Source organism: Ascidiella aspersa, chromosome 2 (genome assembly GCF_963924565.1).
Source record: "Ascidiella aspersa chromosome 2, kaAscAspe10.2, whole genome shotgun sequence".
NCBI classification, from domain to species: domain Eukaryota; kingdom Metazoa; phylum Chordata; class Ascidiacea; order Phlebobranchia; family Ascidiidae; genus Ascidiella; species Ascidiella aspersa.
This window is the reverse complement of record NC_139448.1, coordinates 26133277-26155076: the sequence shown is the minus strand read 5'-3', so window position 1 is coordinate 26155076 and position 21800 is coordinate 26133277. Positions and strand designations below refer to the sequence as shown.

The 21800-nt window shown below is 35.2% G+C and overlaps 3 protein-coding genes across 4 annotated transcripts; all 3 read left to right on the top strand.

Annotated features, from left to right (window-relative positions):
* The first annotated feature begins 1261 nt into the window (after window positions 1-1261).
* LOC146164533 (cardiolipin synthase (CMP-forming)-like) lies at window positions 1262-2525 on the top strand. Its single transcript, XM_083381156.1, has one exon. The coding sequence runs from the start codon at window positions 1434-1436 to the stop codon at window positions 2340-2342; it is 909 nt and encodes a 302-aa protein (XP_083237282.1). The 5' UTR covers window positions 1262-1433; the 3' UTR covers window positions 2343-2525.
* Window positions 2526-2555: 30 nt separating this feature from the next.
* On the top strand, window positions 2556-3237 carry LOC146164532 (ubiquitin-related modifier 1-like). The gene has a single exon (XM_083381157.1). The coding sequence runs from the start codon at window positions 2585-2587 to the stop codon at window positions 2876-2878; it is 294 nt and encodes a 97-aa protein (XP_083237283.1). The 5' UTR covers window positions 2556-2584; the 3' UTR covers window positions 2879-3237.
* Window positions 3192-21689, top strand: LOC146164531 (calcium homeostasis endoplasmic reticulum protein-like). 2 transcript variants are annotated; one of them, XM_083381155.1, is made up of 20 exons: window positions 3192-3317; window positions 3646-3816; window positions 4211-4380; window positions 5017-5277; window positions 9298-9456; window positions 9619-9717; window positions 10018-10165; window positions 10447-10571; window positions 10896-11048; window positions 11432-11504; window positions 11944-12055; window positions 12514-12805; window positions 13269-13402; window positions 13799-13909; window positions 14393-14497; window positions 15121-15231; window positions 15851-16040; window positions 17192-17330; window positions 18190-19097; window positions 21594-21689. In XM_083381155.1, exons 1-19 carry the CDS (start codon window positions 3293-3295, stop codon window positions 18201-18203), a joined length of 2592 nt encoding a protein of 863 aa, XP_083237281.1. In that variant the 5' UTR covers window positions 3192-3292; the 3' UTR covers window positions 18204-19097; window positions 21594-21689. The 2 variants fall into 2 exon arrangements, with proteins under 2 accessions (XP_083237281.1, XP_083237279.1); XM_083381153.1 differs by having other exon boundaries at window positions 12481-12805.
* Window positions 21690-21800: the final 111 nt, after the last annotated feature.

Here is a 21800-nt window from a genome sequence, read left to right as displayed (position 1 = left end):
AACTTAAATCAGACTTTAAATCTTTATAAAAAGTAATACATTTAACTAAAACAATAAAGATATGGACATTTGTGAAATAACTTAAGTCCAAGTCAAGTCTTTTTTTAAAAATAGCCAGTTCCAGTCCAAGTCATTAGTGGTTGCCTGTCCGATCATAAAATAATTAAACTTAAAAATAACAAAAAAAAACAACACCAGCAATCTAATCGCTTTATGTGCAAAACTTGCGATAAATTGTTCAATTTTATATTAAAATGGTAAATGAAAACCCTTAAAATTTCACCAAAGTCATTTGACTCAATGACTTGAGTCCGAGACCGAGTCGAGTCATTTGTCTAAAAGACATAAGTCAATTTATATGCTGCTACCAATATTGGGTTAGGGTAGGAGTTAGCATTTGGTTTTGGGTGGGTCAAGTATTATTATTATATTAATTCTAACATATTTATGCCTTTTCTTGCAATTTTAAATTTGACAACTTGTTTCGTTACTTTCAAAATAAATGTGGTAGGATTCCAGACCAGTTCATTTTATGTGGTTAAGTAAAAGCATTGCCAGGCTGTGTTTGTGACTTTTTGTACAGCTAGCTTAGTGATAAACAACATCTATATATGTATAAACATATATAGTGATAAACAACATCTATATATGTATATATATAGTAAAAAATACTACTCACCCGGACAGCAAAGTAGTTTAAATTGATATATTATCACTAATTCTTGTATTGTACAAGCATGCTAAGCAAATAGTCAATAGGCACTCTCTGATGTCTATTTCGCAGTTTACAAAATAACTAAAATGGATTAGGAAATAACTCCTGGAATAATGCAAAACTCAGAAAAAAATTTTTCCATGGGCCCACAAGATTTTGTCTAAATGTATAATAATTAGAGAGAAATTATTTATTATTATTTTATAAACATTAGGCTTTAGCGAATGTTTTTAAACATTGTCTGTCATAATTCTTAGTTATCACTTATACCTGCTAATCGTTCATATTAGTTAGAAAGTTGTTACATTAGAAAGAATCGTGACTGCACCAGTGTACTACAAAAACCTGGGTCAACTGACCCTTGAATTTTTATAGGGCCGCGAAATAATAAAATCATTGCAAAGGGTCCGCCAGGCCAAATTTTTGGAAAAGTTTGGGAACCGCTGGTCTAGAAAATGCATTGTAAGTTGTATTGTTTGTAATGCCATTTGACCCTGCCCAAAATCCATCGTTTTCTACGCATATTCAACCAGTGTATGCTTTGTACTGTAAAAAAAGTTACAAAAATTCCTAATTTATTTATAACCCCCTGTTTCAGGCCAAAATGTGTGTGACAAAAATCATATGTGCACTAGACAAACCTAATCAGTTAAAATATTAATCGTTAGTTGCAACAGCTGTTCTTATATTTTTGAGGTCAATAACTATTTTATCGTAAATGAATGCTTTTAGGTGTTTATTTAAAGTTTCCATTACTGGAAATTTCCGAAAAAGTGGACTCACTTCCCATGTGCTAAAATCAGTGTACTGTGATTCATCCAAAGCATTAAGCTATGCAGTCTCTGGCTATAACAACCACATTACTTCCAATGCTCCAATTACAAAACTCTGCTTTGAAAAAACACCTTGTCTGACATTTTGCTGCTATTTTTCAAGTGAAAGCACAAAAGGTTCAAAGCAAGAAAAGTGGGAGAATTTGTTAGGAGATAGCGACAAGCAAGAACAAATCCATCAAGCACCAGTCAAGAAAGAAAACCCTTACACTATTCCCAACTTTCTGTCCTTGTTTAGACTCTGCCTAACCCCCTACATCGGCTATCTTGTGTTGTGCCATGAATACAAACTAACCCTTGGACTTTTTGTCCTCGCCGGAATCACTGATGTTGTAGATGGTCAGATTGCCAGAACATGGCCATCGCAACAGTCTGCGTTGGGATCTGCGCTAGACCCTTTAGCAGATAAAGTACTTGTTGCAGTGCTGTGCTTATCACTAACCTATGTTGGGGTGTTACCCTGGCAGCTCACTGCCCTTTTTGTTAGTCGTGATCTTCTCCTAATTGCTGCTGTGTTTTACTTGCGCTATCGTACCTGTCCGCCGCCACGCACATTAAAGCGCTTTTTTGACCCAACTTTGGTCAATGCAAAACTGGCACCCACCCTAATTAGCAAAGTGAATACCACTTTACAAATGATTTTGATCTGGTCTTCGGTTGCTGCTCCAGCTTTTGAAATTTCTGACAGTTTTCTGTTAAAAGTTTTGTGGGGTTTAACTGCAACTACCACCGTTTGGTCAGGTCTGAGCTACATAACCAGCAAGGAAACTGTCCAGATTCTTAAAGACAACTAAATTTTCCATGCACAACTTTCTTGCGTGGTCTAGTAGTAAAACTTCTATAAACTGTGAAAATTCTATTGCTTGCACTCTCTGTAATGTTGAACTATTAAGTAAGTAGTTAAATATAGCATTGATTTTGTTTTTATTTGCAACCATAATGTATGTTCCACATTTAAAATTCCTTTCTCCTTGTAGGTTTATAAAACAATACTACAGGTTTTGAAAATTCCAGATTGATTAATAAACTATAAATAATGGTAAACATCAATCTTGAATTTAGTGGTGGGGCCGAACTTCTTTTTGACAATTGTAAAAGCTACAAAGTTGAGTTGGAAAAGTCAAAGAAATGGACACTGAAACAGCTTCTTGTATGGATAAAGGACAACCTCCTGAAAAACCGCCCAGAACTTTTTCTTCAAGGAGAAACTATACGGCCTGGCATTCTTGTGCTGATTAATGATGCTGATTGGATGCTTCTGGGTGAAACTGCCTATGAGTTAGAAGAAAACGACACAATTACCTTTATTTCAACATTACATGGTGGTTAAAATGTTTCTTGGAATGTGCAACTAAAGTGCATACATAATATGATGGAAGCAAGGAGATGTTGGCATATTTGGGAGCAAAGACTGGGGTTCATAAACTTTGCTAATTCTGAAAAGCAAACATACTTTATTTGTTGATAGTTGTGTTTGGCAATTTTATTCTTTTTAAATGGATATTAGATCTGTATTTCATCGGTCAATCTCTATGATCTGCTAACTTTACACATTTAATTCAAAAATAATTTTGTGATCTTTATTAAAAAAACTTATGGATAATTTTTTTTTACTATATTATGTTACATTTGACTTATTAATGATTTTAGGCAAATATTTAAACTGATATATTTTTTTGCTTAATACAGGTGCTTGTAAGTTGTAAACCTGGTTTAAGTTTAAACTTTACTGTCCAAACTTAAAATGGATTTACCCAAACCTCCAGAGGGTAAGTGTGTTATATGTAATAGACACAAGTATTAGTTTTATGATATGTTTTTTGGTGATTGCTTGATATTGTTCATAATTGCTATTGTTATATCATCACTAAACATTTTCATCAATAGTTCCTTACCAAATAAATAAATCATGCATTATCCTAACCAATAAAGCATTCCTCACAGTAGCTTAACAGTCATGTTTGTCTTAACATTTTTATTTGTGCAGGTTATCATTGTTTTGTTACATACACTTGCATAAACTAAAAATTATGGTTTTCTAACCTACTTTTTATTGACTATTTATCTAAAGTGTAAAATATTAATAATTGTTTTCAGATCCTGATTTGAAGAACATAATTGACAAGCTTGCCAACTTTGTCTCTCGCAATGGAATAGAGTTCGAAAAAATGACAAAGGAAAAACAGAAAAACAATTCGAAGTTCTCATTTCTCTTCGGTGGTCAATACTATAGTTATTACCAATTCAAACTATCAACCGAACAGCAGAGTAAGCACTTTTGCTAGCCTCAAACACTTACATTTAAATGCTGTACAAAGCCATATGGGTAAAATAGTAGTTTTACAAAAATGTTTGCTTTTTTAAATTTCAAAAGATTTTAAATCTATTAGGTTTCATTTTACAAACACAAGTTGTGCAATTTTCAAATGTTGCCTGTTGTATATAGTATTTAAGGTCGGCTTGTTTATTTTATATCAATAAATTATGTTGACAAACTTGTTTTTGTTTAATTCTTCTTTTTTGTAATGAATGCATTATTGTGGATCACTTCCATTTTAAAGGTACAAAAGCAAACTTTACCAGAATATTTTCTTCCCATTATGTTTGGTGGTTTATTTTCATACTATTTGCCAATCAAATTTCTGAACAACAAATTTCTCAGTCATGAACCAGCAGAAGGCCAAGATGGCTGCCCAGGGTGGATCCGACTCCACCGCCTTACAAAGTGCCCCATGGCAGCAGCAACCACAACAACAACAACAACAAATTAAACCAGGCTTTTCCAACAGTCCGTTTGGTTCTCAAATGCAGCAGGCCATACCTTCTCAACAGGTAATTAAATTTGCCCTTAAGCAATGCTGAAATGTTCATAAATATATATTATATTTATCAGGGGTGGGCAAACTGCGACTTGACAACCACATGCAGCTCACCGTCATTTTTTTTGTGGCTCTTCTAGTTGAATAGTAAAATTCCATAAAAAACTGTAACAGCTACCAAGAGTACTGTTTTTGAACGTTTCTCTCTTTTTCTTTTCTTTATTTAAGCTAGTATTTTGTTTATGACGTAAAACTAGACATATAATTTGAAGAGTTAGCTAACAGCAAGTCAACACAATTTCATTACTAAGGTTTTAGAGATTAGCAAATCAAACAAAAGACTGATATTGGTAAATATTGTGCGTGTTATTTTGTTATTACCATTATTATTTTTGTGTTAATTATTTACAATTTTGTTTTATTGTGAACTTACATACATTATTTACAGTTTTTAGATTAAAATAATTTTGAGGCTCTCTGGTACTTGTATTTTCTGCACATAGCTCTTCCTTTGAATACATTTGCCCACCCCTGATATCTATGTTTTGAATTGAATTGAACTATCCTTAAATGTAAGCCTCAAGCCACCCACCAGCAAATTAACCAAAATGTGTGACACAGTTCTCTATTACCTCCCATGCCTTCTCAGATGTCAGTTCCTCCTTGGAAACAACAGCAGCAGCAGTCTATATCTAAAGCACCATGGCAACAGCAGCAGGGTGGCGCTTCACAGCACCAGGCTCCCCTTTTACCACAACCAGTCAGCCATGGCACCCCTCCGCCTCCGCTTATGATGTCCAAGGCCATTCCCACTGGTGTAGTGAAGCTTGAGCAGGAACTCGAAAAGGAGGAAGAAGAAGTCGAAAAGCAAATTCAAGACAGCGAGAATAATCTTCTGCAACAGCACCAGGTTACATTTGTTTTACTTGTAACAAGCTAGTCTAAAGCAAACTAGATTTCGTTATCCATTTTTTTATTCATGTTTTTCGCCTTGGGACAATGCCACACTATGACAAATGGAAGTGTGTGACATTTTTGATGTTGTTTCCCCTAAAAAAATATAGTCTGCTTCATCACACATTTCTATTGTGAGCAAATTTAATAGGACAACAAAAAAGTATTGGTTCACACTAATGTTGTAACCAAAGGGAATTTCCCACTAGGGGGATTGGGTATTTGTGTGAGAAAGTATAATGAATTGTTTAACATCAATGTTTGTTTAATAGTACAAAAATAGTTTTTTTTTTAATATTTTATTAGGTCAATCCCTTTTCATTTGAGTTTTTATGCACATGTCGTTTCACTTGGCTCATTCTTTATATATATAAGACTTCACATGAGGCTGGGTTAAATCAATAGGGAAGGTTAGGGGGCCATTTCGAATAAGGAATGTAGAGGAGTGATACCAACTAATTTAAACAATAAAAAGTGGTTTAAAAAACTTATTGTTTATTGTCAGTGAAATTTTAGAACAATTTGCAAACTACATAATATGCATATATATCTGTGCAAGTGAGCAGATCCCGTATGTTATTTTTGCATGCCAAACAAATGTTATAAATGATTCCTTACTATTACTTCATAAAGCGCTCTGTGTGCTTTTCACTAACATACATTGTTGTTTTTTCGAATACCATTCAGCAAAGTTAGTTAATCAAAAAGAAGATAATTGGGTCATTCCATTGCTACTGGTACAGTGGTGGCACCATATGTCATAGATTTTTTTTAAATTTTATTTGTAGATTCTCCCTGCAATTCTATGAAAAGTGATACCAATTTTACCGAAATTGGTCAAGTACTTTTTGAGATATCAGCGACTGAAAATTGGCCCTTTTTAGGCTTTTCATGATCGCTCATGCATAAAATTTAACTGAAAATTTTGTTTGACCTATTACGAAGGTGTTTTAAATGGTAACTTAAAAATTCCAATGCATATCAGTTCTCCGAAGTAAGCAGATTCTAAAAAGATATATTGTTGTTTGTTTTTGTATCACTACAGGCCACCAAGTGGCTAGTTTCACACATGATTATTTGTGAGCAGTAATGCATGACAAAACTTTGAGCGGTTATAGCGAAAAATACTCTACTTCGATTTTTCTGCAACTTAGCTTAAATGAAAGGTAATTTTGTTGGCTTTCTACCCTCCAAATATGAAGTGGGATATTTGAGTAGAAATTACAAAATTTCATTGCTTTGTAATAGATTGCGAAAAAGCTTTATGACGCACTATTATAATGTATAATTATGAAATGTGATTGTCTGGTGATTCCAGAAAGTCAAAAAAACTTATAGAAGTCTGCTGGTACAGCAATGCACACTAGAAGCCAATACATAGACCAATAATTTCAATCAATATATGGCGAAAATTGCCAATAATTTTAATGATTTGCATCTGAAAACTTTATGCACAATCAGCGCACAATACTACTTATACTAACACAGAGGAGGATTCTATACGATGACAAAGAGAAATATACTATACAATTTTAAGTACAAGTATATATGTATATTGGAAGACACCTCATATTCAAGTACCATACTACCAAGAGCTTCAATCTTTCGCAATGTTATTGCAAAGCACCGCCCTTCCTTCAGTTACACAATAATAACTGCACCATATGTTCCAAGTAACCCTTATTACTAACTAATAATACATCTAAAGATCTATCACTTATTAAGGTTGAAAATTTGATGGAAATAAACTTTGGTTTGATTATAAATCATGACTGAAACTAGCTGCAATTCACTTTGCTTCAAGTTACAAAAACTTATAAAGATGTGTGAGACCAGTCACACCACTTTTCAAAAAACAGGCTTCCATCAGACTTGGAGATTTGGTATTGTCCTCTTGATGTTAACAAAACATGACATGCAATCTGGCACAAAACATGGTCCAAAGGAAAAAATATTGGTCTTGCCTTTGAGGCCAGTAATATGATTGAGCAGGTCTTTTGGGATGCATGCAGTAACAACTTGACATATATACCATCATCTTTAGCAATAGAGACTATGCAGCCCATGTACCAGTCATGCTCATATCCAAACTTGTGAAACATAAGCAACAGGAGAAAGCATTGGCATTTAAGGTGGTGTAGTGCTTTCACAAATTTTAGATTGCACAGCAAATTCAAGGTCACAACTTGTCCTTATGTCGTATAAATCCTTCATTCAGTGGTTCAAATAGTGGAGTATAGTACCTTTTAAAGTCGGTCCAGACTAAAACCTATCAATACTTTTTTCCATTTCATCATGTTTTGTGCCACATTGCATGTCATGTTTTGTTAACATTAAAAGGACAATACCACATCTCCAAGTCTGATGGAAGTCTGATTTTAAAAAAGTGGTGTGACTGGTCCCACGCATCTTTATAAGTTTTTGTAACTTGAGGCAGTATGAATTGCAGCTAGTTTCAGACCTGATTTGAAATCACACCGAAGCTTATTTCCACCAACTTTCAACCTTAATGAGTGTTAGATCTTTAGATGTATTATTAATTAGTACTTAGTAATAATGGCTGTTTAGAACATACTGTACAGTTAATATTGTGAACTCAGGGGTCGGGAACCTGAGTTATGTATGGTTCTTTTGGTAAGGCCATATGGCTGTTTTCATAAAAGAATCTTGCTTGCAGATAAATGTAAGCTATCATTTTTCAGCATGATCTGAATAAAATTGCAAGCGGCCACAACCGCTTTCCTAACTCTATATTTTCTTTTTATTACTCATAGTAGCAAATTTTTTTCCTTCTTCTAGGGAATCTCTTTATATTCGAAAGGCCCTGGCTCCCTTAGTTAAAAAGGTTCCTGCCTCTGGTGTAACTGAATGAGGGGCAGTGCTTTGCAATAACATTGCTAAAGATTTAAGCTCTTGGTAGTCTGTTACTTGAATATGAGATGTCTTCCAATATACATATATACTTGTACTTAACATCGTATGATATCTTTCTCTTTGTCATCGTATAGAATCCTCCTCTGTGTTAGTATAAGTAGTATTGTGCGCTGATTGTGCATAAAAGTTTTCAGTCGCAAAACATTACAATTAATAGCAATTTTGCCATACATTGATTAAAATTATTGGTCTATGTATTGGCTTCTAGTGTGCATTGCTGTACCAGCAAATTTCTATAAGTTTTTTGACTTCTTAAAAGCACCAGACAATCACATTTCATAATTATACATTATAATAGTGCGTCATAAAGCTTTTTCGCAATCTATTACAAAGCAATGAAATTTTGTAATTTCTACTCAAATATCCCACTTCATATTTGGAAGCTAGAAAGCCAACAAAATTACCTTTCATTTAAGCTAAGTTGCAGAAAAATCGAAGTAGAGTATTTTTCGCTATAACCAATCAAAGTTTTGTCATGCATGACTGATCACAAATAGTCATGTGTGAAACTAGCCACTTGGTGGCCTGTAGTGATACAAAAACAAACAACAATATATCTTTTTAGAATCTGCTTACTTTGAAGAACTGATATGCATTGGAATTTTTTAGTTACCATTTAAAACACTTTCATAATAGGTCAAACAAAATTTGCAGTTAAATTTTATGCATGAGCGATCACGAAAAAGCCTAAAAAGGGCCAATTTTCAGTCGCTGATATCTCAAAAAGTACTTGACCAATTTCGGTAAAATTGGTATCACTTTTCATAGAATTGCAGGGAGATTATACAAATAAAATTTTAAAAAAATCTATGACATAGGGTGCCACCACTGTACCAGTAGCAATGGAATGACCCAATTATAATATAGCGCTTTAAACGCTAGCAATTTTAAAGAGTTTATATTCCCTTTGTAATGTCATTATGTTTTTTTTATCCAAAGGGAGAATTAAATATTGAATAGGAGTTAAAGGGATCTACTGCATAAAAAAAGTTAAGTTAACCAATTATAAATGTTTGTACAAGTTCGCCTTTTTTGTTTCCAGGCTCTAATGGCCCAGCAGGAAAAACAGATAACAATTGAAATTGAGAAGGCTGAGAATGATTTTCGACTCCAATCTGCAGCTGATGCTGAAATTTCTCTCAGTGCGTTTGATCAGGTTCTGCAGCCGATTATTGAGTCCTGCACCAAAGACTCCATAGCAGTGAGTGGTAATTTTTGTTTAGCTATTAAAGTTCAAATAACGGCGATTTCTGTTTAAATCTTTTTGGGGCAACTCTATGTATTTTGGGGATTTTATGAAAATTAATCTAAAAAAAAATTGGTAATTAGTATTGATCTGCTATTATAATTATTTGTGTTGTAGAGTGGAAAAACGTGGATCCTGGCCAATAGTTCTAGTGAAAAGCAATGTGAGGTAGTGGCAAGGCAAGTGCTTTGGAAAGTTACATCTGCTGTTAAACAGGTTTGTTGTTATTTTTAAATGTATAATGGGTCAGCAAATTTCGTTCCTTTTGTTTTGGCCTAAAATGTATTTTTTTACTCTAAAATCCAATTTTAGAATACAAATTATCAGTAAATAAAATTATTTCATTAATTAAATCTTCTGCCTAATGTCTATACTGTGACGTAGTTTATTCCGATATATACTGACCATGCTTTCATTTACATATCATTTACCATTTATGAAAAGTGTCTGACTTGAATCAACTCGCTTTGCTAGACTATTCTGCTGACTGCCTAACATTCAGGTATATCCATACAGATTGATCCCAGTCAGGCGTTCACAACACAGTTGCACATCATCTACCTTATAAATGATGTGCTGCATCATGCTTCTCGCAAAAATCTATCTTCTCTTTCAAGTGCGCTAGAAAATGTTATAGTACCGATTTTTGCAACAACACAAACAAGTAAGTCTATAATGGGTAGTAAATCAATACTGTGGTTTTATAAACCTTGCACAATTTTTTTGTTATATTGATATTCAAAATATGTAGTGTATCTGTTTGATCGAATTTAGAATTATATAGTGACAAATGGAATTTAAAAAAAAAAAGATATAAAACATCTGTTTTTTAATTTTTTTATTTAGACAATGAAAAAAATACTTAACATGTCAAAAAGTAGTACTGTGGCCGAAACAATAAAATTAACTTAATGGTGTTAAAAGTTTTACTTTCGTTGCTTTTAGATGCAAATGAAGAGCATCAGGAAAGGCTCACGAAACTGCTTGGGCTTTGGAGTCGATTCAAGTATTTCAGTGATCAAACAATGGAAGATCTGGGACAACCAGATATTGCATTAAAGAAGTACAAAGTATGTAAAAAAATCAAATGTTATTTGACCATGCTATATTTGAAAACTGGCCAGGAATAAATTTGAAGCCTTAAAAGTCCTAAACAGTGGCTTCATTATATTGCAAGTCAAGTCAACATATTGTTTTGTTGTGTTTGCTAAAGACTCATTATTAGAAGTACATAACTTTTTGATTCACTGCATTTTGTTCGCTTACAAAAATTTATCACAAAAAGTCCAAAAATTAAATTTTACCAAACTATATTGGTATGCACTTTTCGTGTCAGGTAACAGTTGATCTTTTAAATCTGTGTGTTTCAATTTCCCTCTATCTATTCCGCACAGGAAAACCTGAGAAATACGTACGCTGAGGTTGCCAACAAGGTGAAGAACACCACAAACGCGCAGTACCAGCAATACGTGCGCCAGAACGAAGAATATGCCAAACATTTGAAGGGTCAGGTGGAAGAAAAGCGCAGGCTCCTCGAAATTCAAAAAGTTAGTTTTTTCGGCCCCTGTTTTTTAGTAAATCCGTTTTGTCGACAATTTAATGGTTGTTCTCTTAATCATAAAAGTTATCGCGACCGGAATCCTGCATATATGTTCGGAATTAACTCTGACGCATAATTTTGTATAAATTTTCTACTGTTTAACGGGTTATGGATCTTTTATTTCTACAGTTTTTTTTTAATTAAGCAATGCTAATCTTTCAAGACTGCTTTATTCACCCTAAAAATGTTTCATTTTAGTTGCAATCTACTGTCTATTTGAAAATAAAGACCCACAGCAAGTTGTTTGCAATCTACTGAGTCATTACTGACTATTAGGTTTTTATTTCAGTCAAGTTAGATTAAAGGACAAAAAGTCACGCTTACTTTTAGAAAACTGCCAATCAACAGAAGTTTGCCGATGACAACATGGAAAGGTTTCAGCGAGGCAGGGACTCCTACCAAGGTTTGCTTTGTCGATTGGCCTTTCGAAAAATTCCACGTGTTTTATGTAGAAAAATTAACATAAACCCAATTTAATAAAAAATGTTTTAAGAAAACAGTTTTTTAACCGAAGTTATTTGTCTGAAAAGACTTGGGTCAAGTCAAGTCATTTGTCCGAAAAACTTAGGTCAAGTAATTTTCTGAATAGACTTAATTCAAGTCAAGTCATTTGAAAACAGTGACTTAAGTGCACTTAAGTCAATGACAATCAGTAACGCTCGCAAATAAGGCGAAAAAGGGCTGTGCAGCTGACACTGTTAATTCGACTAACTTTAGGCCTGGAGTACATTACATGGTTTAGCGTATCTGAGATAAATATTAAATACACATGCAAAATGTTAAGTGCGATACTGTTAGTACGAAGTCAAACAATGGCTGAGGAAATATAACTTTATTTGCAGACCATGATCACCAACACATGGGAGGAAACGAACCCCCGTGGTCCAGAAATGATGATTATGGGATGGAAGACGAATCAAACTTGGCTTATGATTACGACCAGGGTAGAGACAGGTCGGTTATTCAGTTAAACTATTCAAGTAGTTTTACACAGACAAATATTTTTTAAAAAAAGAGAGATTTATTCTCGAGTTAACAGCAGTTTCCTGCTGAAAATCCACCTGCATGTTAGGTCGAATCAAACATTGGGCTAAACTTGTAAATCCTCTAGTACCGGTAATTTGTGCCTCTAGTAAACAAAACTATTAATTTACATTTTGAATCGGCCTATTAAACGACCCCCGACTTTTAGTTTTAGCGGCGTTTATAAAAACGTTGTTAAATACCACAATGTGCTTATATTCTTTTCATAGATGCATTTTTTGCACGGGCCTTGTCGCGAGCACAACAGTTTGGCTTGTAACCGCACTGCGTGCGTAACAACGTAAACAACTGACTAACCAACTCTATTAAGAAAAATGTTAATATGCTAATAACAGCAATATCAATCGGCATGGATACGTCCCATACAGTAACAACTACAGGAGAGGCCAGCAACACCAGCAGCAGCCGTCCAACTGGAGAAACAACAACAACAGTGGCAGGGACGACTGGCACGGCAATGACGCGCCCGACAACTGGGGTCCTAACGGTGGAGGGGGTCAATACGGCGACCAACGGGGTTCCTGGCCCCCGGGACGGGGCCCAGCGCCCCATAGGGACGGCCCCGCGATGGGTATGCCCATGGACACGGAAGAATCTGCTATTATCCCGAAAGCGCCTTACTTCGATCTACCTGCTGGCCTTATGGCGCCACTGGTTAAGGTTAGATGTTCAAATATGAGTTTTGTTTTAAAGATTCGCTTAATGACTATGTTCACAGTACTTAAATTGAACCTGTGCCGACTTTTAAATAAATAATTTTGAAAATTTCGAATTTAATGCTCTGAAAATAAAACTAAATGCTCTGAAAATAAAACGAAATTTTCGAATTTAATGCTCTGAAATGAAAATAAAAAAACCCGAGTAGGAGTCCAAAGTGGTCTTATGTAACTTAAAACTAAAGGCTTTTTAAAATTCGCAACCCTTGTCAAATCTGCACCTCTGCGTTTTTTGGCAGTTGGCTGTACAACACAGTAAAGTAGTGGTCAGGTTAACTCGAATGTCGGCACGACACCCAATCTAAACACCAGTAGTTTAATGTCCAGTTTCTTTACTTTTAAACCTAATAAATCGTAAATTTGTGTTATTATGACAAAAAATGTCTTTTACACGAATGCTTTTTCAGCTTGAGGAAACCGACTACAAGGAGTTGGACCCGACCATGATCCGTCTTCCCGCCCCGGTTCCGCCCAGCGAGAGACTTTTGGCAGCCGTCGAGGCTTTCTACAGCGCGCCCTCGCACGACAGACCCAGAAACCCGTGAGTTTTCTCGCACAAGTATGCAAGTTGGCAGAGATCTGTATTAGATTCTTGAATGGGCACATTACCAATGATCCTATTACACGTCTGCAGTCACAGATTAAAAATTTGGAGCGTATATTTATGGAATCTTGTATCAGAAATAGGGTCCAAAAATGTTTTTTTTGGTTTTCGGTTACCCCAGACTTGGACCTGAGGTCGACAATAAAGAAACAACAAACATAAATAGCGTAACATAATATCTCGATGCAAACTTCATTTCACAAGTGATACAAGACATAATACCTTTGTCGAATCCAAACACTTAGTTTTCCCTAGTTATCAGCTTGATTGATGTATGTTAAAAATTTAAAGAAACTGTGCCTTATAAACGTTTAATTGCTGCACACTATACAGTGAAGGTTGGGAGCACAACGGCCTGTTTGAGTTCTTTCGAGCAAAGATGCGAGCCAAGAGAAGACTTCAGCAGCAGGATAACCCAGAAAAGTTTTCCCGTTCACCCTCCAGGTATTTTCTTGAACTCTACCCAAATTTTTAATTATGACTATTTCGTTACCCACTTAATTCACAAGGTTTAATTTGGGATGTTCAAAGTTCTACTTTACTACAAACGTGATTTGTTATGCAGTCAAATAATGCACTGGCATTGGACGTTAGTCGCTCGCCCGACAACGCTTGATAATGGCGAGGTTATTAATGGCTAACGTCGCACTACATTGCGGCATCTAACGCAAGACGTAATTGTTTCTCCAACCTACAGGCCTTTATCCTAACTTGCCACGCGCGTATAAACAACACATACGGAATAAAACGACGAAATTATATAGGTTCCAATTTCCCGAAATAAACGGCAAACTTGGATACGAATCCAAGGATTTGATATCCTACATTTAACTTCCCTATTTGTAAGACAAACTCACATCGTTGAAGAGCTTATAAACTGCTTCGCGTGTCCCATGTTAATTAGGTTTCATTATTTTGTCTTTTCAGTTCGCCGCCCCATCGACGAGCTTACCCAAGGTCAAGGTCACGCTCGAGGTCAAGATCGGGATCAAGGTCATATTCGCGCTCAAGATCGCGGAGCTCATCGTCAAGGTTTACTACTTTATATGTTGGTTTGGTCAGTTTCATTCAATATATGTAACACCTGCTTTTCTTCTTTCTCAAAAGTTTCGTAACTTGTACATGTTTAGTTGTTTAAGCTCCTTGCGCGCTTTACGAACGCTAGAGGTTGTTTGTGTGACATTAATAGACTAACAAGTCTATTTTATTTTATTTATTTTTGTAAATGTGTGTTTAAATAATAGCAGCAAATGGATTTGGTCGAGCGACCTGTGCTCTGTTTGTAAGACACAATATGCTGTACTGTATGTAGTTCTGTGGATTACTTTAAAAAGAGTTATTTGTACTAGCAGGGTGTACCGCTAGTTAGTTTTCCAACCTGCCTTGTCTGCGTCAAATCGAATAATTCGGTTAGTCTGTCGATTGTCGAAGGCTTCTGGTGTACTATAATACGTGACCGTTATTGTTGTTCAAAAAGCGACTTCAGAAGGGCAAGATCACAGTTGTTGTTCGTACACGCATGTCTAATTGTGTATTTATCTGTCATTGACTGTTTATGAAGTTCATTAAATGACTTTGAAAACGAACTAATCCAAAAGCCTCTGTCTTTATCCCAATAATATCGTTAATTAGAAGTAGCAACTTTGTTTCCAAAGATCTCGCTCATCTCGATCCAGAAGCGGTAGTCGTTCCAGATCACGTTCACGATCAGGATCCAGATCCCGCTCGAGATCTCGTTCTCCCGATCGTGCTCCAACTCCACCAACGTAAGTTGGCTTAATAAGAGCCCAGGCATACACTAAGGCTGTGTTTCTCAGCCTTTTATGGCTAGCGGCACCCCTCAGAAATAATAAATAGATTGCGGCACCCCTACAAGATTTTTCCGTGGGTAATCCAGTAATATGTCACAATAAACGGAACAGGAACAACACACATCAACTCTACACAACGTAGGAAATTATAATTGGATTTATTACACTCTAAATCTTACACAAAAAGTAGTAAGAGTTGAGCACAAATTAGATTCTTCAAGATTGTCAAATATCTCTCGGCACCCTTAGCATTAGAAATGTCACACAAGGGTGCCGCGCCACCCCGGTTGAGATCCACTGCACTAAGGTGTCATCCTTTTTTAAGTTTATCACATATGGCAAAGGTAAAAATGCTTACACTTACCTGTCTAATTAGTGGTACTCAAAGCGAAATTTTACACCTTTCATATAACTTCGGCATTTTCTGTATTATAATGAGAAGCAGCCTTATATGTGATAACAATAGCTTAATCGTGGCGCTCAGTTGGCAGAAACGATCAAGGAAACTGGGTACAAAAAGCAATCGACTTTTCTCTTAAATCTGTATAGTGTATAATATACATATATGTCGCAGGTTTGCTGCTCCTCAGATGCCAATGCAGATGCAGCCTCCAGGTGCCAATCCTGGTATGATGATGATGCAGCAGGGAGGAGGCGGAGGTGGAGGAGATGATCGGCTGGACGGCGGCAATCGAGGAGCGCAGATGATGAGGAAGATGGGATGGGGAGGCGCAGGACTCGGATCGAACGAACAAGGAATACAGGTGCTCTGTGCTGAAGCTATGTTACTCGCGAATGTTTGGCTGTCTGTCTGTCGAATGCTGGAGTTTTAAAGCTTGCTTCAATAAGACACATAAGTTCTAAAGCAAATTACGTGTAAAAATAAGAAATGTTTTGGAAATTACCATGAAATAGTAAAACGAGTAAACTTATAGAATCGGGAAAAACACACTGGCAAATCTAAACAAGGCATTGTATATCAAAGAATCTGCATTGTAAACAGGTCATTTTGAAATGACTTTAAGTTCCAGTCAAGTCAAGTCATTATGAAATCGTCCGATTATTATATGTGCAACATTTTCAACTAAAACAGGGGTTCCCTTGGGGGTCCGTGAACTAGTTTAAGGGGGTCCATAAATACCTACTTGAAATAGAGTGTATTTAGGAAGTAATAATTTTTTTAAAGAAAACAGTTTAATTAAAAATAAAACGGTTTTGCACTGAATGTATTTTGACTCCACTTCACTTTCACGTTTTTGAACCGAAATCAGCAGATTTATGAAGTTTATTTGTATTGTGACGTCAATTTATGACGTCATATTTTAATTGTTTGCCTTCTCTGGTCCACGCGAGACAAAAATATATTTTAGAGGTCCGCTCTGAAAAAAAAAAAAGTTTAACAACCCCTGAACTAAAACAACACAAACGCAATGTACAGCAAGTCGGCAATCAAGTTGGTTAACGTGGAAACTTAATATAAATTTTGATGAAAAACACTTAAAGTAATCCCAAGATATTTGTCCAAAAGACTTGAGTCAAGTCAAGTCATTACAACACTGCAACGAATATATATCAATAACAACTCGGAAAAGCAGAATAAGTCCGTATTAGAAAAAGTACAATATTCATTGTGTAAAATATTCTAAACGATAGCTTCTTTCCCTCTGTACTTGTTGTTTGTTAGGAGAGTTTGAAATACTCGAACAAAAGCTTTTCACTTTGGTTTTTGATTTAAATATCTGTATACTTTTTTATAAGACCCGATTGGTATTGCAATATTTGACTGGCACAGTTTTAAATGCTTTTTGTAATAAAATGTACACACATTCGACTCTTTGATTTTAATTAGACAATTCTGATTTACTAACAAAGGTGCATTTTATTCAACTTATGTGTGTTTTTCTATTTACTTTAGGATCCCGTAAAAGCGGGTGATGTACGCGACAAGTACGATCAGTTCAAGGGACTTGGAATGGAGAAAAACGACCCCTTCGAAAACTATCGCAAGAATCGAAGTCAGGGATATGTGACGAGAATGCGTGCACGTGGTGAAGGTATGTTATTAACTTAAAATATTTTTTAGTTAAACAAAGAACGCTTTGGTTGGAAATTTTGTATCCGTAAACTCGAATAAAAGTCGTTGTTTTTAAATTGCATCCGGCTATACGACAAAATTAAAACATTTTCATAGTTTTAAATTTTTATAATTTTACACTCAATGACTCAAGTATATGCTTGTTCACTAATAACGAGACAAGCAGTTATATGTTGTTTGCATTTTACAACTACACTTCTGTTTTCTGTGTTGCTAAAAAAGCATGAACACTGAATCTAGTCTTCGAAAGATTTTTTTACTTTTATGTTGAAAATAATGGCAGCCCGTACACTGTGAAGCATTTTTACATTTAAAATATCTTTGCAATTTAATGCTCATTTGGAACTCGCTAACAGTCGCACACTTGACTTATGAGAAGTGCACTTTAAAAAAGCTTTCAAGCAACTGAATGTTGTGTTGACAGATGCGAATCCAGGTGAGGGACGTGGCCATATCTCCACACAACTGTATTTTCTGCCTATTGTAAATACAAAAATTTTCGCGCTCCGCGCGAATCGAGCATGTTTATTGTTCACTGTTCAGTATAACGATGTAATGTCGTCTTTTGCGTGATCAAATCGATAACATATTTGGTATTTGACAATAACACCCCCGCAACCTGCAAAACGTAAAGAAAACAAACTCTATGGTGTTCTCATGGTTACTTATTTGTGACATTGCGCTTTGGCGTAACTTTGTGACGTCATCTCTGAACAAAAATGCATGCCCCCTAACAAAAATCCTGAATCCTCGATTCCTCGCCATGGTTCTGAAGTATTTCTGTACCATTGTATAATAGTTTTTGCTTTGATTTGCAGGGAATGGTGACTGATGGTACAGATTTTTCCAACGTGCCTTGCTGAAAAATATTTCCTGATCGCAAAAGCAATGAGTTGAACGGCAGCTGCACCAGTCCAACAGCCAAAAACGTTTTATACCTTTTCTGTCATACTGCAAGCTTTATTCACGCGTTGTCGCATTGTACTTGCATAGATTTGAAGAAATAAATGTCACTTTTTCAAAATGGTGTTTGTTAAAGAAAAAATCAAGGTTCAGTCGTGTTAGAAGCACTTCTGATTTACCATTCTATGACAGCCAATGGAGCATGGAGGGGCAATTTAAAAAAGTGCCAGCTGGCAGCTGTTTCGCTTGTTTATGTCATCTCATGTTTCTGGTGATGTTAGCTTTTTGCTGAAAAACAACAACAAAATTGTGCAGGGCAATTTTAAATATTAGGCCTAAAAGTATTTAAAATTTGACATTTTTGGATTTATCTGTTTGGATATTTCTGCTAAAATTTGTTTAATGCGGATTAAAGTTATTTTTTTGTATTTTTTAACAATAGCACATCATAAGTCTGGTTACATAAAATTCAAACATTGACAGATTTAGAAACACTGTTTTATTTACACATTATTAATGTAATCCTTTGTTAAGTATCACGTTTATTCTGTCTTTTATACCAACGATATGTAAAAAGAGTTTTGATGTATATGTCTTGAAATAATTTGTAAAATATGCATGAAATTATCATTTTATTGTATAGTTACAAGTGAAAACCTGGCTTGGGAGAATAATTTTTGCATGTGGTTTCTGCCTAGACTTGTATTGCTGCTAATCCCTGTTGTTGCATGGTTTTGTTATTCTGATCAAAGTGAAGAAAATATGAGGATCGGTTCTGTTAGAAAAGCATTCCATGCAGTTATCATGGGGCCTCCCGGTTCAGGTATATGACATTTATATTGTATATTTATTGTCAGTGTTAATAATATACATTTTTAGACTTTGCTGTCTTATTAGAATCAGTCATTTATATAAGTTATATAAACGGAGTTTGATTAAGGCAGGAAAGTAAAGAATATTTGCTCCCATTCACGTCATTGTCATCATTTACATGAAAGGGCGAGAAGATATCATCTTATTTTAAACATTCAGTTTGCCATAATAAACATTATTTAAATATAGTAATAAATCCAGTATTGACTCTAGCTTAAACTGTCAAGCACTTAACTAATGAACCGTTTCGGTCCCCCAAAACACTGAAACACATATTGAACGGCTCTAAGTGAGTTGCGATAACTTTTGAAAGTTTTTTTCAGCACAGGCTAGACCAGTGTTTCCCAATCTTTTTTACACGAGTGTCCCCTTTTGTCATGTTATTTCACATCGCCCCCCCTCATCTTGCTTTGCAGTAATGAATAAGATTAATCGTTGTCTAACATTAAACTGTCAGCACTTTTGAATTGATGAGCTTTGTCAGTCATGTTTTAGGTTGTCTAACTTACATTTACGTGAGCATGTGTATAAATTGAACTAAATTAATGACGTAGGTACAAACCTTAAAAAATTAAGGCATGTAGGTAACAGGACATACAATTGACATACAACCATAATTGCGTTTTATAATGAAATCCAGTTTTGTCGTTAGCTCAGCATAAAAGATTAATTCCTAATATACATACATTATTTCACCATGTTATGTTTATACCAGGACAAATTCAACTTTCTGCCCGAAGACTTTAAATCAGGGGTCAGCAACCTATTTCTAGTCGCGGGCCAAAACTTAAAAAGGTCTCGGTGGGCCGCACAAAGTGTTAACTAAGAATTGTGGTATTAAAATGTTATAACAACTGTGAATCAGGGGGGCCTCGGTTATTATTTTGCTATTAAAAACGTGTTTAATTACATTTAAGACAGTAAACCTTAAAAGTTAATCTAGTTCAGTGTTTGTAAACCTTTTTAAGGCCGGGCGCACCTGGCAAGCGCAGCAAGCGCAATTTTTTGGGGGGGAATACTTGCATTTCTTTTAAATTGAAAATATATGTCCAATATTGTTGAATTTGTTATCCGTTTTTTCGCGACTTTCCATGGCGCAACGGTAAAGAAGCGCTGATCTAGTTAAAAAGAAAGCATTTAAACTGTAAACAAACCATACACGGAAAAATATTCGCACGAAGCGTGAAAACTTTTCGCACCAACGTAGTTAACATAGTCAAAAAGTATATATTTGAAATGGACTCATGTCTAGTTTGTCAAATAGGCGGCGGGGCCGTAGGTTGCTTAAATATACAAACATTTTGCCACGTATAAAACGGTGAAACGCAACAAGAACCAACATCCTTACATAAGAAAGCCAATTAATACGTCAGAAGTTAACAATGGTTGGGAAACTACGTTTGAGAACCAAAGTTGCCATTTAGGCTTCAATGTTACATATTACAATGCTGTTTGTTACTATTTTTATGTGAACTTTTTATAAAATTTTGCGCAAATACTTTTATGTAACGCCCCCTTATGTGCGTTCAGCGCCCCCCAAATGAAACAAAGACCTAAAACGCCCCCTTGTAACTCGCCAACGCCCACAAGGGGACGGTACCTCCCACATTGGAAACCTCTGGGCTAGACTAAATTACATTTTTCACACTAAACTGTTTGGTAGTTTTTATTTGAGCAATATACATTCTTTTGAGGTAGTACAGATAAAAAATTTATAGCTTTAGCTTTACAAATTTAAAAATGGTTCCAGTTCTACAAAAATAATAAAAATGGCCCCAGCTCAAGCTCTGCAAAAAAATAAATTGGCTTCATCTCCGGCTCCACGAATGGATAAAAATGGATCGGTTCCTGAACCCTGATTTATTCTGTAATAATGATTTTGTCACCCTTTTCTTGATGAATGGCTGAGTATTAACTCTAGTCTATTAACTATGTAAACCAGTGGTTGTCTATCTGTTTTGGCTTGTGGCACACTAAAAAAAAAAAATGTTGTTTACTTTTTACAGAACAATAGTATTATACTTTTAACAATCGTTGCTAATAAAGGAATGGTAGTAGGTAATATTTTATCAATTATTTAATTATTATAATTGGTGTACATACAATTCTTGTAGCATTGCCTGCATCTCTATTTGTGATATGAAAAGTTAAAAACAAAATAACAACATATTTGTAGCACAGAGCTTCACAATCTCTGAATGCACACTAATGTGTTGCGACACACAGTTCGAAAATCATTGGCTTAAACAATCAGTTTACATTTTATGTTATGTGTAATCAAAATATCATTTTAATTACAGTGCATCACAGACGTTTTTAAACAAAGTGTATCTAAAAATATTTTTTGTATAAATTGAAGCTTTGTTAAAGTTGTATTAGTAGAATTAACTCATTTACAGTGCTTTTAATGACAATCTTGTAATATTTCACCCAACTTCTACTTAAGGTAAGGGAACCGTGTCTAGCAGGATAATTCGGGATTACAAAGTGCAGCATTTGTCTAGCGGAGATTTATTGCGATCAGAAATATCTCGCAACAGTTGTAAGTATTTTAGCATGTTTTTGTAAAGGCTCAATTTAAATTTTTTTTTTTTATACGATTTGGAAAGTAGAGGTTATGTAAGTGATTATAGTTAGACTCTACCATAAAGGT

Excerpts from the sequence above, each read along its gene's own strand:
- LOC146164531 (XM_083381153.1), top strand. The coding sequence starts at position 3,293 with ATGGATTTACCCAAACCTCCAGAGG. Across the intron at positions 14,498-15,120 it reads TCGCGGAGCTCATCGTCAAG|ATCTCGCTCATCTCGATCCA; the intron begins GTTTACTACTTT and ends TTGTTTCCAAAG. Across the intron at positions 16,041-17,191 it reads CGAACGAACAAGGAATACAG|GATCCCGTAAAAGCGGGTGA; the intron begins GTGCTCTGTGCT and ends TATTTACTTTAG.
- LOC146164533 (XM_083381156.1), top strand. The coding sequence starts at position 1,434 with ATGAATGCTTTTAGGTGTTTATTTAAAGTTTCCATTACTGGAAATTTC.
- LOC146164532 (XM_083381157.1), top strand. The coding sequence starts at position 2,585 with ATGGTAAACATCAATCTTGAATTTAGTGGTGGGGCCGAACTTCTTTTT.